This window comes from Perca fluviatilis, chromosome 6, assembly GCF_010015445.1.
Source record: "Perca fluviatilis chromosome 6, GENO_Pfluv_1.0, whole genome shotgun sequence".
Lineage (NCBI taxonomy): Eukaryota > Metazoa > Chordata > Actinopteri > Perciformes > Percidae > Perca > Perca fluviatilis.
The window spans coordinates 41,891,349-41,906,081 of record NC_053117.1 but is presented as its reverse complement, the minus strand read 5'-3'; the positions used below and the strand labels follow the sequence as shown (position 1 = coordinate 41,906,081).

At 42.8% G+C, this 14,733-nt stretch overlaps 1 protein-coding gene across 1 annotated transcript in view; it reads right to left on the bottom strand.

The window, feature by feature from the left end:
• npc1l1 (NPC1-like 1) overlaps nucleotides 1-14,733 on the bottom strand; it is a 42,858-nt gene that overhangs the window by 26,115 nt on the left and 2,010 nt on the right. Inside the window, exons 2-10 of the mRNA XM_039802450.1 lie at nucleotides 13,633-13,794; nucleotides 10,696-11,613; nucleotides 9,680-9,973; nucleotides 8,547-8,770; nucleotides 7,266-7,366; nucleotides 6,992-7,158; nucleotides 4,728-4,856; nucleotides 1,947-2,129; nucleotides 95-209 (exon numbers count right to left, since the gene is read on the bottom strand). Coding sequence (XP_039658384.1) covers nucleotides 95-209; nucleotides 1,947-2,129; nucleotides 4,728-4,856; nucleotides 6,992-7,158; nucleotides 7,266-7,366; nucleotides 8,547-8,770; nucleotides 9,680-9,973; nucleotides 10,696-11,613; nucleotides 13,633-13,794 — 2,293 coding nt within the window. The remainder of the gene's footprint in view (nucleotides 1-94; nucleotides 210-1,946; nucleotides 2,130-4,727; nucleotides 4,857-6,991; nucleotides 7,159-7,265; nucleotides 7,367-8,546; nucleotides 8,771-9,679; nucleotides 9,974-10,695; nucleotides 11,614-13,632; nucleotides 13,795-14,733) is intronic.

Below are 14,733 nucleotides of genomic sequence, written 5' to 3'. Positions count from 1 at the left end.
CAAAGACTGAATGACAGCTCAGCTCTTATATACTAGCTGATATGTCAGTGTACCTGCTGCACTTTGCTTGTGTAATGTTTGCAAAAGTTCCTACCTAGAAAGAAGCAGATGGACTCGGAGAGACTGCACAGGAGCATGCTGGGAGCTACGTTTCCAAGTACACGACCAATGTGTTCCTCTCTCTTCTCTCCGGGCCTCCGCACGTCTCTCTGCAAACAAAAGGAACGAGTCAGTCCTTCCAGAAAAATGCGTAGTTGTTTTGTGATTGTTGTGGGCAAAAATCCTTGATTATGAGGATTGGAAAATGGATGGAATATGCTCTATATGATATTTATGCAGTTTTATGTGATGAAATTGTGGGAATTTGCAAAAACTGCGGTTTGATGAAAAAGAGAAAAAAAAGTGATCCCCCATCACCCTGCTTTTCGATGATGGCAACAGGGGAAAATGGCTGCTCTTGTGTGAAGTAAATGCAACATTTTTAAACTTTCTGCGTAGATATATTATGGGACTTTTTTGCAACGAAAATGCGGGGATTATGAAATCATGCAAGCCCTGCATATTTTGCGCGGAAATCGGCAATTTATGCGGTGAAAGTGTGACGAATTATGAGATCGCATGATCACGTTTTTCTGGAGGGACTGACGAGTACGGTTACATCAGGCCGCCAAGAAGTGCTCTAAGTTTTCAAGCAAATTGAACATACAGTTCAATTTACAGATAGATACAGTACAGTACATACATACAGTCAAATTACAACTTCCAGGTCCGTAATGTGATACCCTCTGGCCCAAAAAGACTTCTCCCTCAGATTTACATGGAGAACATTTGAAATCGGTGGAAACGTTTATTTTTTGATTGATTGACAATTAGAGTTGCTTCGTTTCCATACCAGTATCAGAAAGCTTAAAATGCTGTTGTCGATATCTGCGAGTACGTGAGTGTACAAATCGATTCGATACCACGCAACTTATACCTGAAAAAAAACTACTTTGAAGTAGGTTATTTGTGTTCTTTTTCCGTTATGACTGACTGTCAAACTAGACAAAAATAAACGTTTTATGGCGTTGTGTTTGTTCATGTTTTACATAGTGTGGGGGTGGCGCAGTGGATCTAACACATGCCTTTGGTGTGGGAGATCTGGGTTCAATTCCCACTGCGATACATCAACCAATGTGTCCCTAAGCAAGGCACTTTGGCCTCCTGCACACTGGCTGCGTGGCGTGAGCGTGGCGTTTTCTATGTCTTTGCACACCAGAAACCTGTCTGACGCGGCGCTGCTGCTGCTAGCCTTGTCTGTACACATGTATGTTTCCCAAAAACATAAATATATACTGATCTGATTACAGCAAAGACAAAGTTGCATTTATGTCAAAACCTCGAGACTTTCAAACATCAACATGTCATTTATTAAATGTATTTGTGTCTAAATGACATATAAACATCTTTTCCTATTCTATTTTGCCTGGAAACGCTTCCAACATGCTCATGTGTGGCGTGAAAAATAGGCGTCGGTCCTATTTCTAGCATGCACGCATTTTTGCCGTGGCTCGAGCGTGTCATGCATGCAGTGTGTAAGCTCTAACCTGTTAAGATGGGAGCCGAAATCAAAACGGACACGCAACGCAGGCAGTGTGTAGGAGGCCGTAACCCCTAATTGCTCCAGAGGCATCAGACCTCTGACATATATAGCAATTGTAAGTTGCTTTGGATTAAAGTGTCAGCTAAATGACACGTAATGGTTTAAAAAGGGTTTAACGGTACTTGGGATCGGCCGATACGCAAGTTCGGGTATGGAAATCGGTATTGGGTAGAAAAAAAAAATGGCTTGTTTCACTGTCAGAATTCAATCCATTCGGCCCGATAACATTTGGAAAGTTTAGAAGAGCCGCACGATTCTGTTTGGGTCTGTTCATCATACATTCATGGGTGACATCCATACACACCTGGTACTCCAGAACGAAGATGAAGATGTTGTCGGCTCCGACGGCGAGCACCAGGAAAGGCACGACCTGCAGAATAACCAGCGAGGACGGGATGCCGATCCAGGAGTAGAAACCCATGGAGGCCAGAACAGAACAGCCCACCACCAGAATCCCGCCCAGACCCACCAGAAACTTAGAGTCCACCTACAGGACGCAGAGAAACAGGCAGTATTTAGATTATTTACTGCAGTACTGGAGTAAATGTACTTAGTTACATTCCACCGCTGGACCAACCCAGTCTCATGGCAGTTCGTGAAATGTTCACGTAATTTAATTTAATCAATTGATTCGTGTACACAGTCACGTTTATCTCGTTTTTTTCGTGATGTTGAGCACGTTTTTTAAACTAATGTATTTCAATGGGAAGCATCTTTCATTATCACAGCACGATTCTTTCTGCTTGTCGGGCTGCAGCAGAGAAGCTGGATACAGCTGTGCTATTATTGGTATTTTTAGCCCTATAACCGCTGTTTTAGCTTACGTTTCCATGGCATGTGGGATAGAAGAACGGGACGGTTGGGTTTAGGTAAAGAAGAACGGGACAGTTGGGTTTAGATAAAGAAGAATGGGACAGTTGGGTTTAGGAAAAGAAGAACGGGACAGTTGGGTTTAGGTAAAGAAGAACGGGACAGTTGGGTTTAGATAAAGAAGAACAGGACAGTTTGAGTTTAGGAAAAGAAGAACAGGACAGTTGGGTTTAGGTAAAGAAGAACGGACAGTTGGGTTTAGGTAAAGAAGAACAGGACAGTTGGGTTTAGGTAAAGAAGAACAGGACAGTTGGGTTTAGGTAAAGAAGAACAGGACAGTTGGGTTTAGGTAAAGAAGAACGGGACAGTTGGGTTTAGGTAAAGAAGAACGGGACAGTTGGGTTTAGATAAAGAAGAACGGGACAGTTGGGTTTAGGTAAAGAAGAACGGGACAGTTGGGTTTAGGTAAAGAAGAACAGGACAGTTGGGTTTAGGTAAAGAAGAACAGGACAGTTGGGTTTAGATAAAGAAGAACAGGACAGTTGGGTTTAGGTAAAGAAGAACGGGACAGTTGGGTTTAGGTATAAAAAGAACAGGACAGTTGGGTTTGGGTATAAGAACGGATCAGGTAATTTAGGTATAAAAGAACAGGACAGTTGGGTTTAGGTAAAGAAGAACAGGACAGTTGGGTTTAGATAAAGAAGAACAGGACAGTTGGGTTTAGATAAAAAAGAACAGGACAGTTGGGTTTACGTAAAGAAGAACGGGACAGTTGGGTTTAGGTAAAGAAGAAGGGTTAGGGTTAACCCTCTCCTGGGTGAATGTCTTGTGTTGTTTGACCCATCCTCTCCCCCAAATAACCTTCCTACGCAGATTTCTGGGCTTTCATAGTACTCACTACCATAGTCGCTCTTAATGCTACGTCATCTTCTCATTGACTTTACATTGGCATTGTTTTCCAAAGAATCATGCTGTGATCACGAAAGATGCTTCCCATTGAAATACATTAGTTTAAAAAACGTGCTGACCACCATGAAAAAAACACATAAACGTGTCCGTGTACACAAATCAATAGATTAAATTACCTGAACATTTCACAACCTGCCGTGAGACTGGGCTGGCTGGACAGATGTACATTCACCTCAGTGATCATTTTGTGTAGCATATCTTTCTGTGTTGTATAACTTCAGGGCCAATAAAGCAATGTAATCAATCTTTACAGCTGACGCAGACTGCAGTCTCCTTATCATGAATGTAATAAGTGCTGTTTCATCAGGTTTACTTTCTTGATGGAGGCCCACGGTATCGCAGGCACATGTTGTATACATGTGTATTTATTCATAGTAAAACGTGACATTGCAACAGCTCAACAGTCATCAGGCGCCACGATGGCCCCCAGCGTCGACTTCAAAGCACCTAACCCTTACCCTTGCCTAATCCTAGTGCCTTCCATGCAGCGCTGCCTGGAAGACGACATTGGGGGCTTAAAACAACAAACACCCATCAGGCGTGACGATGCTAAGAGCTAAATGCAAACATTAGTCTGAATCAACGGAAGTACATTCCCAGGATAAAGCCTCACATCCGGCACGTTTGTCCCTCACCTTCCTTTGCTCCGAGAAACAACAACAAATTTCAAGCTAGTAAACTGCACGCTGAAATAGTTTAGAAGACTTTTGGGACTGATTGGTGGGATTGCTGTGGACGAAGTACACACAGAGATGCACTGGTAAGAGCCAATGAGGTGTAACCATGTATCAGCTAATTTAAATAGCTCACATTACTGTGTTGTGTCAACAGTTAATTTAATATTGGATGAGGATTTCTATTTTGCGGGGTGCAAATGTTCCACCAGAACAAGTTCCTTCCTGAGACTATTTAGCAGAGCCACCGTTGCTGTGTGTGTGTGTATGTGTGTGTGTGTGTGTGTGTGTGTGTGTGTGCGTGTGTGTGTCTGAGACTATTTAGCAGAGCCACCATCGTTGCGTCCAGAGTTCAGTGCCGCCCAAGACCGTTGGGATTGGTTTAAAGAAATGCAAACAACCCAGAGATTTCTTTTCCACCTATCCCAGAATGCATCTGTGGTGTAGCCGGACCAAAGTATTAAACAGTAGCCACACTTTTGTAGGCTTCATCCTAAGGGGAGCAGGAACGTCTAAATGGCAATCCGTCCAATAATTGTTGACTAGTCTGGGCCCAAGTCGTGCCAACGACTAAGTGCAAGAGATTAAAGAAACTGAGTAGAGTGATAATTATAATTAAGGTTATGTCTTACCAGTATGCGTTTCCAGGAAGAGTACTCCCCCAGCGCCACCGCGATGTAAACAAAGATGACAGCATAGCTGATCATGAAGATAGGGATGTCTTCTGCTGTTGTCCGATTAATCTCATCCTCCAGAGATCTCTGTAGACCGATGGGAGGCCAGAGAGAAGGAAAGGGTTAGGGCAGGGGTGTCAAACTCATTTTCACTAAGGCTGAATGCACACTGGCTGCGTTGCGTTTCTGTTGATTGTCAGCTGCGTGGCAGCTGCTTGGCGTTTTCTGTCTTTGCAAACCAGAAACGTGTCTGACATGGCGCTGCTGCTGCTGCTGCTAGCCTTGTCTGTACACATGTATGTTTCCCATAAACATATACTGATCTGATTACAGCAAAGACAACGTTGGCAGTATTGACGGCAAAATAGGCTCCAGAATATTTCCTTCTGTACTGACAGGTGCGATATTTAAATTACATTTATATATCTGCATTTATATCAAAACCTCGAGACTTTCAAACATCAACATGTCATTTATTAATATGTATTAGTGTCTAAACAACATATAAACATCTTTTCCTATTCTATTTTGCCTGGAAACGCTTCCAACATGCTGGCGTGTCACGTGAAAAATAGGCGTCGGTCCTATTTCTAGCATGCACGCGTTTTGGCTCGAACCGTGCCTGAGACTTGCGTGTCACGCAGGCAGCATATAAGCCCTAACCGGTTAACATGGGAGCCGAAATAAAAACGGACACGCCACGCAGCTGACACGCTCATGCCATGCAGGCAGTGTGCAGGAGGCCTAAAGGGCCACACTGGAAAATGAAAATCACATCAAGGGCCGGATACTTACTGACAGGCTTTTATTGAGAAAAGTCAAATAGCTTTTACTATATTACTGCATGATGCTTTTTCCGACTTTTGTCGCATTTTTGTCAACATAAAGCCCTACAAAAGTCAGCAAAAAAGTTCCTTGTCCATCATAGAGTTTAGCAAATCAAGCAAATGAAAGATTATATTTTTAAACACACAGCTGACTCCCAGCACCCTGTTTCACAGCCTGAATATAAAAACTATCTGAACATTTTTATATGAAACACACAGGGATCAGATATATGCAAATACCCTAAAAAGGTGAATTTAAGAAGATATGTAGAAATGCCTTTAGACCTCAGAGGGTTATAAAACAGGGATGACTCTGTGTCTATAGGTACACATCTGAATGGACGAATATGACATGCGGAGTTCCCCAAGGCTCCGTTCTGGGTCCTCTTCTGTCTTCTGTTTAACATCTACATACTTCCACTGGCTCAGATTATGGAAAACAACATAATATGTTATCATATTATGCAGACGACATACACATTTACAAAACAAAATAACCATGGGGACTATGGTCCAATGCAAACACATTTTATCGAATTGCGTGCAGTGAGATTTTATAAATGCATTCTTGGTGCCACCCCTCGAATTGGGCCATTTTCGTTACTCATTGCCAGACCCTTAATCTTTCGGGTTTGGGTCTGGATTTCCAGGCTAACAGCCAGAAGCGCCAACAAACAAAGCTGTGTTGATCATCTTTACAACAACCCAACAGAGTTTAAATAGCTGGGTTTCCCTACCGTTCAGTCAGAACTGAAGAAGTCTCTTGGATGAGAGAAGAAATGTTTTCAGAGCAACCTTATCCAAGTCCACTTGCCCTTGATTTTTTAACCTTCCTAGGACTCACATATGGAGACCCAGAATGATCACAGATGTATATTGAGGCCACAAAATGCTATTGCATGCCCAGGAGATACAATTCGTTCCCATGTTTATATTAACCTGTGGCCACTAGATAAGTGTAAATAAGAGCCAATACAATGGACCAGCTTTTCAGTAATGACCCCTCTCTCTCTCTCTCTCTCTCTCTCTCTCTCTCTCTTTCCCCAACCGGTCGCGTCAAATGGCCACCTCTTTCAGAGGTTTCTATCTGTTAAAAGGAAGTTTTTCCTTGCCGCTGTCGCACCAAATGCTTGCACTTGGAGGGAATTGTTGGGTCTCTGTAAATTATAGTGTAGTCTAGACCTACTCTATCTGTAAACTGCCTTAGATAACTCCTGTAATGATTTGACACTATAAATAAAATTGAATTGAATCGAACCTTCCCTCGATAGGGAGCAGGGAGGAAATGAAATATATGACGGATGACGTGCAAGACCTGTGAATGTTCTTGTTATGTCTCTTGAAATATGGATTATATATCACATAGTGATATATTATCCATATTTCTAGCTGTACCTCTGCCATGTACGCAAAGGTGAAGTTGGCGTTCTTCTTGTAGTCCTGGACAATTTTAAGAAACTCCGTCTCCCACTGCATGGCCATTTTGAACTTTGGGTTGTTGCGAGCAAAGTTGTTGAGCGAGAAGGTCAGGATGAAAGCCTCGGCATTGGTGAAGTCGTCATCTGGGAAAAAAGCAAGACGTATGAAGTTCAGAGGGCAACCTTTTTCGTGTTTATTGTTTAGATATTTTGCATTTTATGGTTAAAAGATGGTGCTGGAAGTGACTCACTCTCGTAGCCTCCTACAGCCAGAAAGGGGAAGACGGGAGCTCCGTAATCAGCCATGCAGCTCATGTCTAAACCGGTGATGTCTTTGAAGGACAGGGGAGAGCTAAAGAGAAGAAATGATACAAAAGGAGGTTTTGTTAAACAATACTTAGTCTGGTGCAAAGGAAGTACACGGCCAGGATAAAGCCTGACATCTGTTGAGCCATGCGCCGGAAGTGTGATTCCGTTCTCAAACTTTTCGGGGAACAACAACAACAACCTTCGAGCTAGCGAGCTACCCGCCAAAAATATAAAGTTTGTGGACGGTGCAACAAGACAGACCTACTTGGTTCTTACAGGGAATGATTATAAAGATTTATAAAGAATATGTTAGATAATTTCCTCTCTAACTGGGAGGTTTTATAAAGAATATGTTTAGATAATTTCCTCTCTAACTGGGAGGTTTTATAAAGAATATGTTTAGATAATTTCCTCTCTAACTGGGAGGTTTTATAAAGAATATGTTAGATCATTTCCTCTCTAACTGGGAGGTTTTATAAAGAATATGTTAGATCATTTCCTCTCTAACTGGGAGGTTTATAAAGAATATGTTAGGTCATTTCCTCTCTAACTGGGAGGTTTATAAAGAATATGTTAGATCATCTCCTCTCCAACTGGGAGGTTTTATAAAGAATATATTAGATAATTTCCTCTCTAACTGGGAGGTTTTATAAAGAATATGTTGAGATCATTTCCTCTCTAACTGGGAGGTTTTATAAAGAATATGTTAGATCATCTCGTCTCTAACTGGGAGGTTTTATAAAGAATATGTTGAGATCATTTCCTCTCTAACTGGGAGGTTTTATAAACAATATGTTAGATCATTTCCTCTCTAACTGGGAGGTTTTATAAAGAATATGTTTAGATCATTTCCTCTAACTTTTTTCAAAGTTTGTTGCTTTTTGGAATTTCTTTGTCCCTTTCGTCGCCCTAGTGTTGCCTTCCTTCTTTCTACTGTTATTTTTCAAAGTTTTTATTACTATTTTCGACCTATTCTTGCCTTCCTTCCTTCTTTCTACCATCTTTTTCCAGGTTTCTTTCTCATTTTACCATCATCATTTAAATGTTTTCCAGGTACAAGGCTGTGGTTTAGTAAATCTATCGCTGACATCGCTGTATTCTTCCTCTTTATAGAAACTTGTTAGGGGGCACATGGCTTAAAAACAACTCTTCAAAGGGGGAACAATATTGTAAAAAGCTTGAGAACCACTGATCTAGAATGTGGTTTAGCTTTGGATCCTTACTTGAGGCAGTAGATTAAATGGTCCCTCCAGTCCACCTCTGCAGTCACTCCCAGCTGCGTCACGTTCTTCTTGTCGTTGATGTTGTACAGGCTGTTCTGGAAGTACTGCGGCAAGCTGTTGACTGCACAGTCCGTCACTGAGGGGTTGGACGGGTTCAGCGGCGCAAAACACACATCCTTCAGACTCACTGTTCTGTTCAGATCCTCAGACCAGAACTCAATGTCCTATAGGAAGAAAACGGCAATGAAGCAAATCTTCTATCACTAATATTCCAACTTATGAATCACTCTAATGCTCCAAATGTTTTATGCTGCTTTTATTAAAAGTGTTTTAACTTGCTGTATTATCTGCTGGTTCAGAAATGCCTCTGAGTCTCAGAAAAAGACAATCAGAAAAACAGTTTTAACTGCCAGCAAGTTACTTGGGATAACACTACTGAGCACTGAACACATTTACAAAGACAGACTGGTGAGAAAGGCCAATAACATTGTATGTGACTACACGCACACCACCTGGCATCACATTTTAAACTACTGCCATCTATGCATCGTTTCTGCCCACAGCTTCTGACCAAGAACAGATCCAAATTGTCTTTCGTACCACAAGCCATAAAAGCCTTAAATCATTCCAAATAAGCTAGATGTCCAGCTGGCCTGACCATACCCAAGGGTGTGTAGTGTATTGTAGTGTGTGATGTATATTCATCATGTTATGTCTGTTGGTGTCTGATGTAAGGACTATTTGTTTGTATCATATGTCTGATGTCTTGTCATAAAGGGCCTTGCGATTGTGCCGCAAACCCAACTGCCCCATGGAGACAATAAAGTTAGCTACTACTACTACTATTCCAGCGATACAGTTTACTCCAGTGCTAGTCTTTAAATCCAAATGATGAGGTACTTGTACTTTACTTGAGGATTTTCTTTTCATGCCACGCAGTGCATTTATATGCAGTTAAAAAAAAAAAATTAAAAGCATTGGGATAAAAATTGCGGGAAGGGAAAAGCATATCCCAGAGAGTGTTTTGTTTTGGATCCTTTCTCAGTAGATCAGGAGATACCTGTTGGGTTGGTTCTTCTTGTCGTGATGTAAAATCTGAAAACAAACAGATGAAAGTGATTGACTTGATTTACCCGGATTCGTGTCTGCAGCTCCAGCAGCTCGATGATGAGATCTTTGGATACGAGCCCGCTGAAGTTCTGCTTTCCGAACAGCAGAGAGTCGTAAACGTGGCCCTTTCTGCCCGGCGCCGTCAGGATCACCTGATTGGTCCTGAAGAACGGGCCGAAGTGCGAGTCGTGGAAGTCTTTCTCCTGGCGAGCGCGGCTGTTGGCCGCCGACCAAAGATCCACCGGGTCAGTGGTCAGTTCGATGGACTTCAGGCCAGCGGAGAAAACAGCTACGACTACCGCCGACACCAGCAGAACCTGGGAGATAAAATATTGACAACAATGTCAACAAAAGAGACACAAACAAGGGCAAAAGCTGCCAAGTTATAAAACTGCGAAACGGACAGAGTCCAAAACAAATTTCCCTTTGGGAACAATAAAGTATATTTTATTATAAAAGACAAAAATGGCGGGAAAAGTAAATAAAAATTGTTAATCACAAAAAAAGGCTGGGAAAAGGGTCCTAAAACGAGACAAAAAACGTCAACAAAAGCAACAAAAATGTTGTAAAAAGCATCAAAAATTTTACTAAAACACTGGAAAAAGTGAATAAAGAGCCAAAAACTTCAAAAAACGACTAAAATGTTGAAAAAAAGCATCTAAAGCGACAAAAAGGGAGGTAAATGTGTATCCCAGAGTAGTGTAACCAGATTTTACTCCAATAAAGTAAATACATATTTTATACTTTTTGTACTTTACATCACACTCCATGTGTACTTGTCTTGATATTATGTCTTATTTGTATTTTTGTATATTATGTCGATATGTGCCTATATGTATATTGTTGTCTCTATTGTACAGTATGTGCCTGTATTACTATTTGTCTATTGAATGTTTACTACTACATGTCTGTTTGTTGGGTTCAGTCCTATTGTCCCACAGCCCTGTGGCTGTGTATACTTGGCCAGTGAATCTGATTTTGATTCTGATTCTCATATTGCACTTTTTTCCGATTCAAAGAAGCGTTGGGTGAAACTAACCGTGAGTGGATACGAGGCCATGAGGGTTCCCCAGTGGCGAAACTCTAAACTCAGGAAAGCTTGAGCCGCCATGCTGTTCCTCTCGGCGCAGGTCACCTCGGACGGGTCGATGATCCTTTGAGTCACATCGTTGCTGTTCTGGTCTTTGCCTTTCCCCTTTCTCTTCCCTTTCTCTTCATCCTTTCTTTTCTGAGACCTCGAAAAGCACGACACGACGAGGTAGAGAAGGAAGCTACACATCAGAACGCACAGTAAGATTATGGAAATAAAGAGGAAACCGTCCATTCCTAAAATTCTGAACGGGCCAGGTGGCATCTCCGGAGGCGGCATCTTCGGACACGACTCCTGGCAGTCCTGGCACGAGCAAACCTCGCCGCCAGATGGCGTGGTTTCGTTACACCTCAGAGCGCGCCCGTTGTAGGGAATCACGCCCGGCGGTAGTCCCTGAGTGTCTCCGTCTTTCACCAGCTGGAAGTCGATGTCCAGCGGCGCCAGGCCGTTGCTGGAGTCGCCCTGGAAGTCGTACCAGTGCTGCGGCGTGCACAGCTTGGCGCCATATCGGCCACACATGGTGGCGATGGCGAAGCCGCCTGTGGCGGGGATCCGGACGTTCCTGCAGGACTGGAACGCGGTGTCGGCGAAGGAAGCAGTCATGAACGCCTGGTAGGCTACCACGGCCTCCCTCGTCACGTTGGTCAGCGGGTTCGTGATGTTGGCGACTTTGGTGACTTTGACGGTCTGGCTCTGGTTGGGGCTGCAGGTGTTGATGCAATGCACGTGGGCAAAGTTCTCGGCACAGGACGGGCAGCGGACCAGCACCGCCTTGGACAGGGCCAGACTCTTTGACAAGGATGACAGCTGTTGGATGGAGCAGCAGGCGAACGTTTCGCCCTCCCCGCGGTCCAAAATGGGACAAACCTGCAGCAACAACAGGCAAAGAAATGTCAAAGGAATGCTTTTTAAAGGTCCCATGGCATGAAAATTTCACTTTATGAGGTTTTTTAACATTAATATGAGTCCCCCCCCCCAGTCTGCCTATGGTCCCCCAGTGGCTAGAAATGGTGATAGGTGTAAACCGAGCCCTGGGTATCCTGCTCTGCTTTTGAGAAAATGAAAGCTCAGATGGGCCGATCTGGAATTTTCTCCTTATGAGGTCATAAGGAGCAAGGTTACCTCCCCTTTCTCTGCTTTGCACGCCCAGAGAATTTGGTCCACTCATGAGAGAGAGAGAGACATCATGGCTTTGCAAGCAAAGTGGCAGTTGGTCAAGGCCACGCCCCCACTCTCCACCTTGCCCCCTTTTTTCCTCTTCAATAGCATTTAAATCAACAGACACAGAAATTGCACATCACAAGGAAAGCTCATTGTGGGACTGGCTCTAGTGGCTGGAATTCTGCAACAAGACTGAATTTCGGGAAAGAGACTTCAGATACAGTATTAGGGGACCACTAAGGCCTATATAAAAGAGACTTCAGATACAGTATTAGGGGACCACTAAGGCCTATACAAAAGAGACTTCAGATACAGTATTAGGGGACCACTAAGGCCTATATAAAAGAGACTTCAGATACAGTATTAGGGGTCCACTAAGGCCTATACAAAAGAGACTTCAGATACAGTATTAGGGGACCACTAAGGTCTATATAAAAGCATCCAAAAAGCAGCATGTCATGGGACCTTTAAATGGTTTCTAAAGGTGTAACTTCTGTATTTTTCAACCTGGATTCTATTTTACTAGGGATGCACTAAATCCAGATTTTTGGGGTTCGGCCGAATCCCGAATCCACTGGTTAAGATTCTGCTGAATCCTCCTCCCATCTTCAGTCCATTAACACAGTAAACACATGAATGAAGTAAACAACGTCCACAGCACTGTATTTTTCATTTTATTTGATTTTAACTGTAAAAAAATAAAAAGAATAGGCAACATTAGGCCAGGAAGACAAGTGGGAAAAACTATTTTGACAATTACCATAGGCCTATGTTTACCCTATCTCAAGATCCAATCATTATCTAAAATATTAGCCTTTTAGATTTATAATCCCAGAAGGGGAGGCCCACTGTTTTTCGTATTCTTTCGGATGTTTCATACCAGATGTTGTAACAGCGGCTATGTTGTGTATAGTTTAGGGTCCTCGCCACCACCAGACCAATCAGCATGAACATGTAGCTGGACTTGAATGGCCTTCTTTTGACTGAAAGTACTGCCAAACAACAACTTCTTCTGTTCACCAGTTCCATGTCCACTTTCTCACAGCCTACTGCTCACCAGATCCATGTCCACTTTCTCACAGCCTACTGCTCACCAGATCCATGTCCACTTTCTCCCAGCCTGCTGCTCACCAGTTCCATGTCCACTTTCTCACAGCCTACTGCTCACCAGATCCATGTCCACTTTCTCACAGCCTACTGCTCACCAGATCCATGTCCACTTTCTCACAGCCTGCTGCATTGAACGCTCCACCTACGTAAACACCTTCCTGTCATCAACAGCGCCATCATTACAGTGACCAGCGTAGCACACTTAGAGCAAGCGTAGGGTTCGGTTCCCTGGGATCAAATTCAAAGTTTTGGCAGAAACCCAACCCCGCCAAAAGCCCAATATTCAGCCGAATCCTGAATTCGGTGCATCCCTGTAATTCACCATGGTTTTGTGTTAAAGTGACTGATGGGAACAATCATTTTTGAAATTGGTCCAGTATTAAGCGAGACAGAACAAGCTGCAATGTAACATTAAAGGGCATGTGCATATCGTCAGTCTGCGTTCACTAAAAGTGCCTTTTTGTTAAAGAGTAAGATCCTTATCCTTATCCTAATTATTTACATGGAGTCTGGTGGGTGATGCTTAACATTTGTCTAATAGGGTTACATTGCAGCTCGGTTCACGGCTGCTGGTTACAGCGTTCTCGCTCAGTATTGGATGCCGAACCTACAGACCTTTTTGAGTTGCCTGTAGTGCTCTCCTACGAGGGCTCGGGCAGGGCTGTAGTTCAGACATGGAACGATGGGGGCGATGAGTGTGCCTCCGGCTGAAGGGTTCATTCCACACTCCTCGTAGAAAGAGCAGAAGCCCGGCTCATGTTGGGCCTCCGACAGCAGCTGTGTGGAAGACGGAAGAGTAATTATTTACAGAAGGGGAAATCACATTATGCTGCAGGCCAGTAAAGACAAATCCAGTAGTACCCGGCAGAATAGGCAGAATAGGCAAATGCTAGGGGACGCCAGCAGTCCACATGAGTGAAGAAAGTTAGAAAATGAAAGACAATGACAACGAAATGACAAAAACGTCAGAAAGAACAACAACAAAAGTCGGAAAAAGTGACAAAATCTGGAAAAAAACTGCAAAAAAATCTGGATAAAATGTTGAATAAAGTCTTAGAAAAACGCCTTTAACGACAAAAATGTGCAGGAAAAACATTATGCAAATAAATAACATGTAAAGTTACCAAAAGCGGCAAAAAAATTTGAACAAAATGTAAAAAAAGTAACGTTAGAAAAACGAAAAAGAAACAACAAAAGCAACGTAGAAAAAAATCTAATAAAAAGTTTCAGAAAAACGCCTTAAAATCTGAATAAAACGTTTTTTTAACTTTTTTGATTTTTTTGGCACTTTTTCTAATGTTTTTTACCCTTATTTCGACTTCCTTACGGATATGAATAAAACCTCAAATCAAAACGTCAAAAAAAGACAACAAAAGAATAATACAATAACAAGAAAATTGACAACAAAAGCAAAGAAATACGTCTAAAAAACGTTGAAAAAAATACATTTTAAAAAGAAACGTTTGAAAACCTCGAAGAAAGCGAAAACAAACTGGCTGAAATCTTTTTTTTTTGGGGGGGGGCATTAGGCCTTTACTGGACAGGACAGCTTAGAAATGAAAGGAGAGAGAGAGAGAGAGAGAGAGGGGGGAATGAAATGCAGCAAAGGGCCGCAGGCCAGAACCGAACCTGCGGCCATTGCATCGAGGACTGAGCCTCTGCATATGGGGCGCGTGCTCCACCAGGTGAGCCACCCAGGCGCCCGAACCGGCTGAA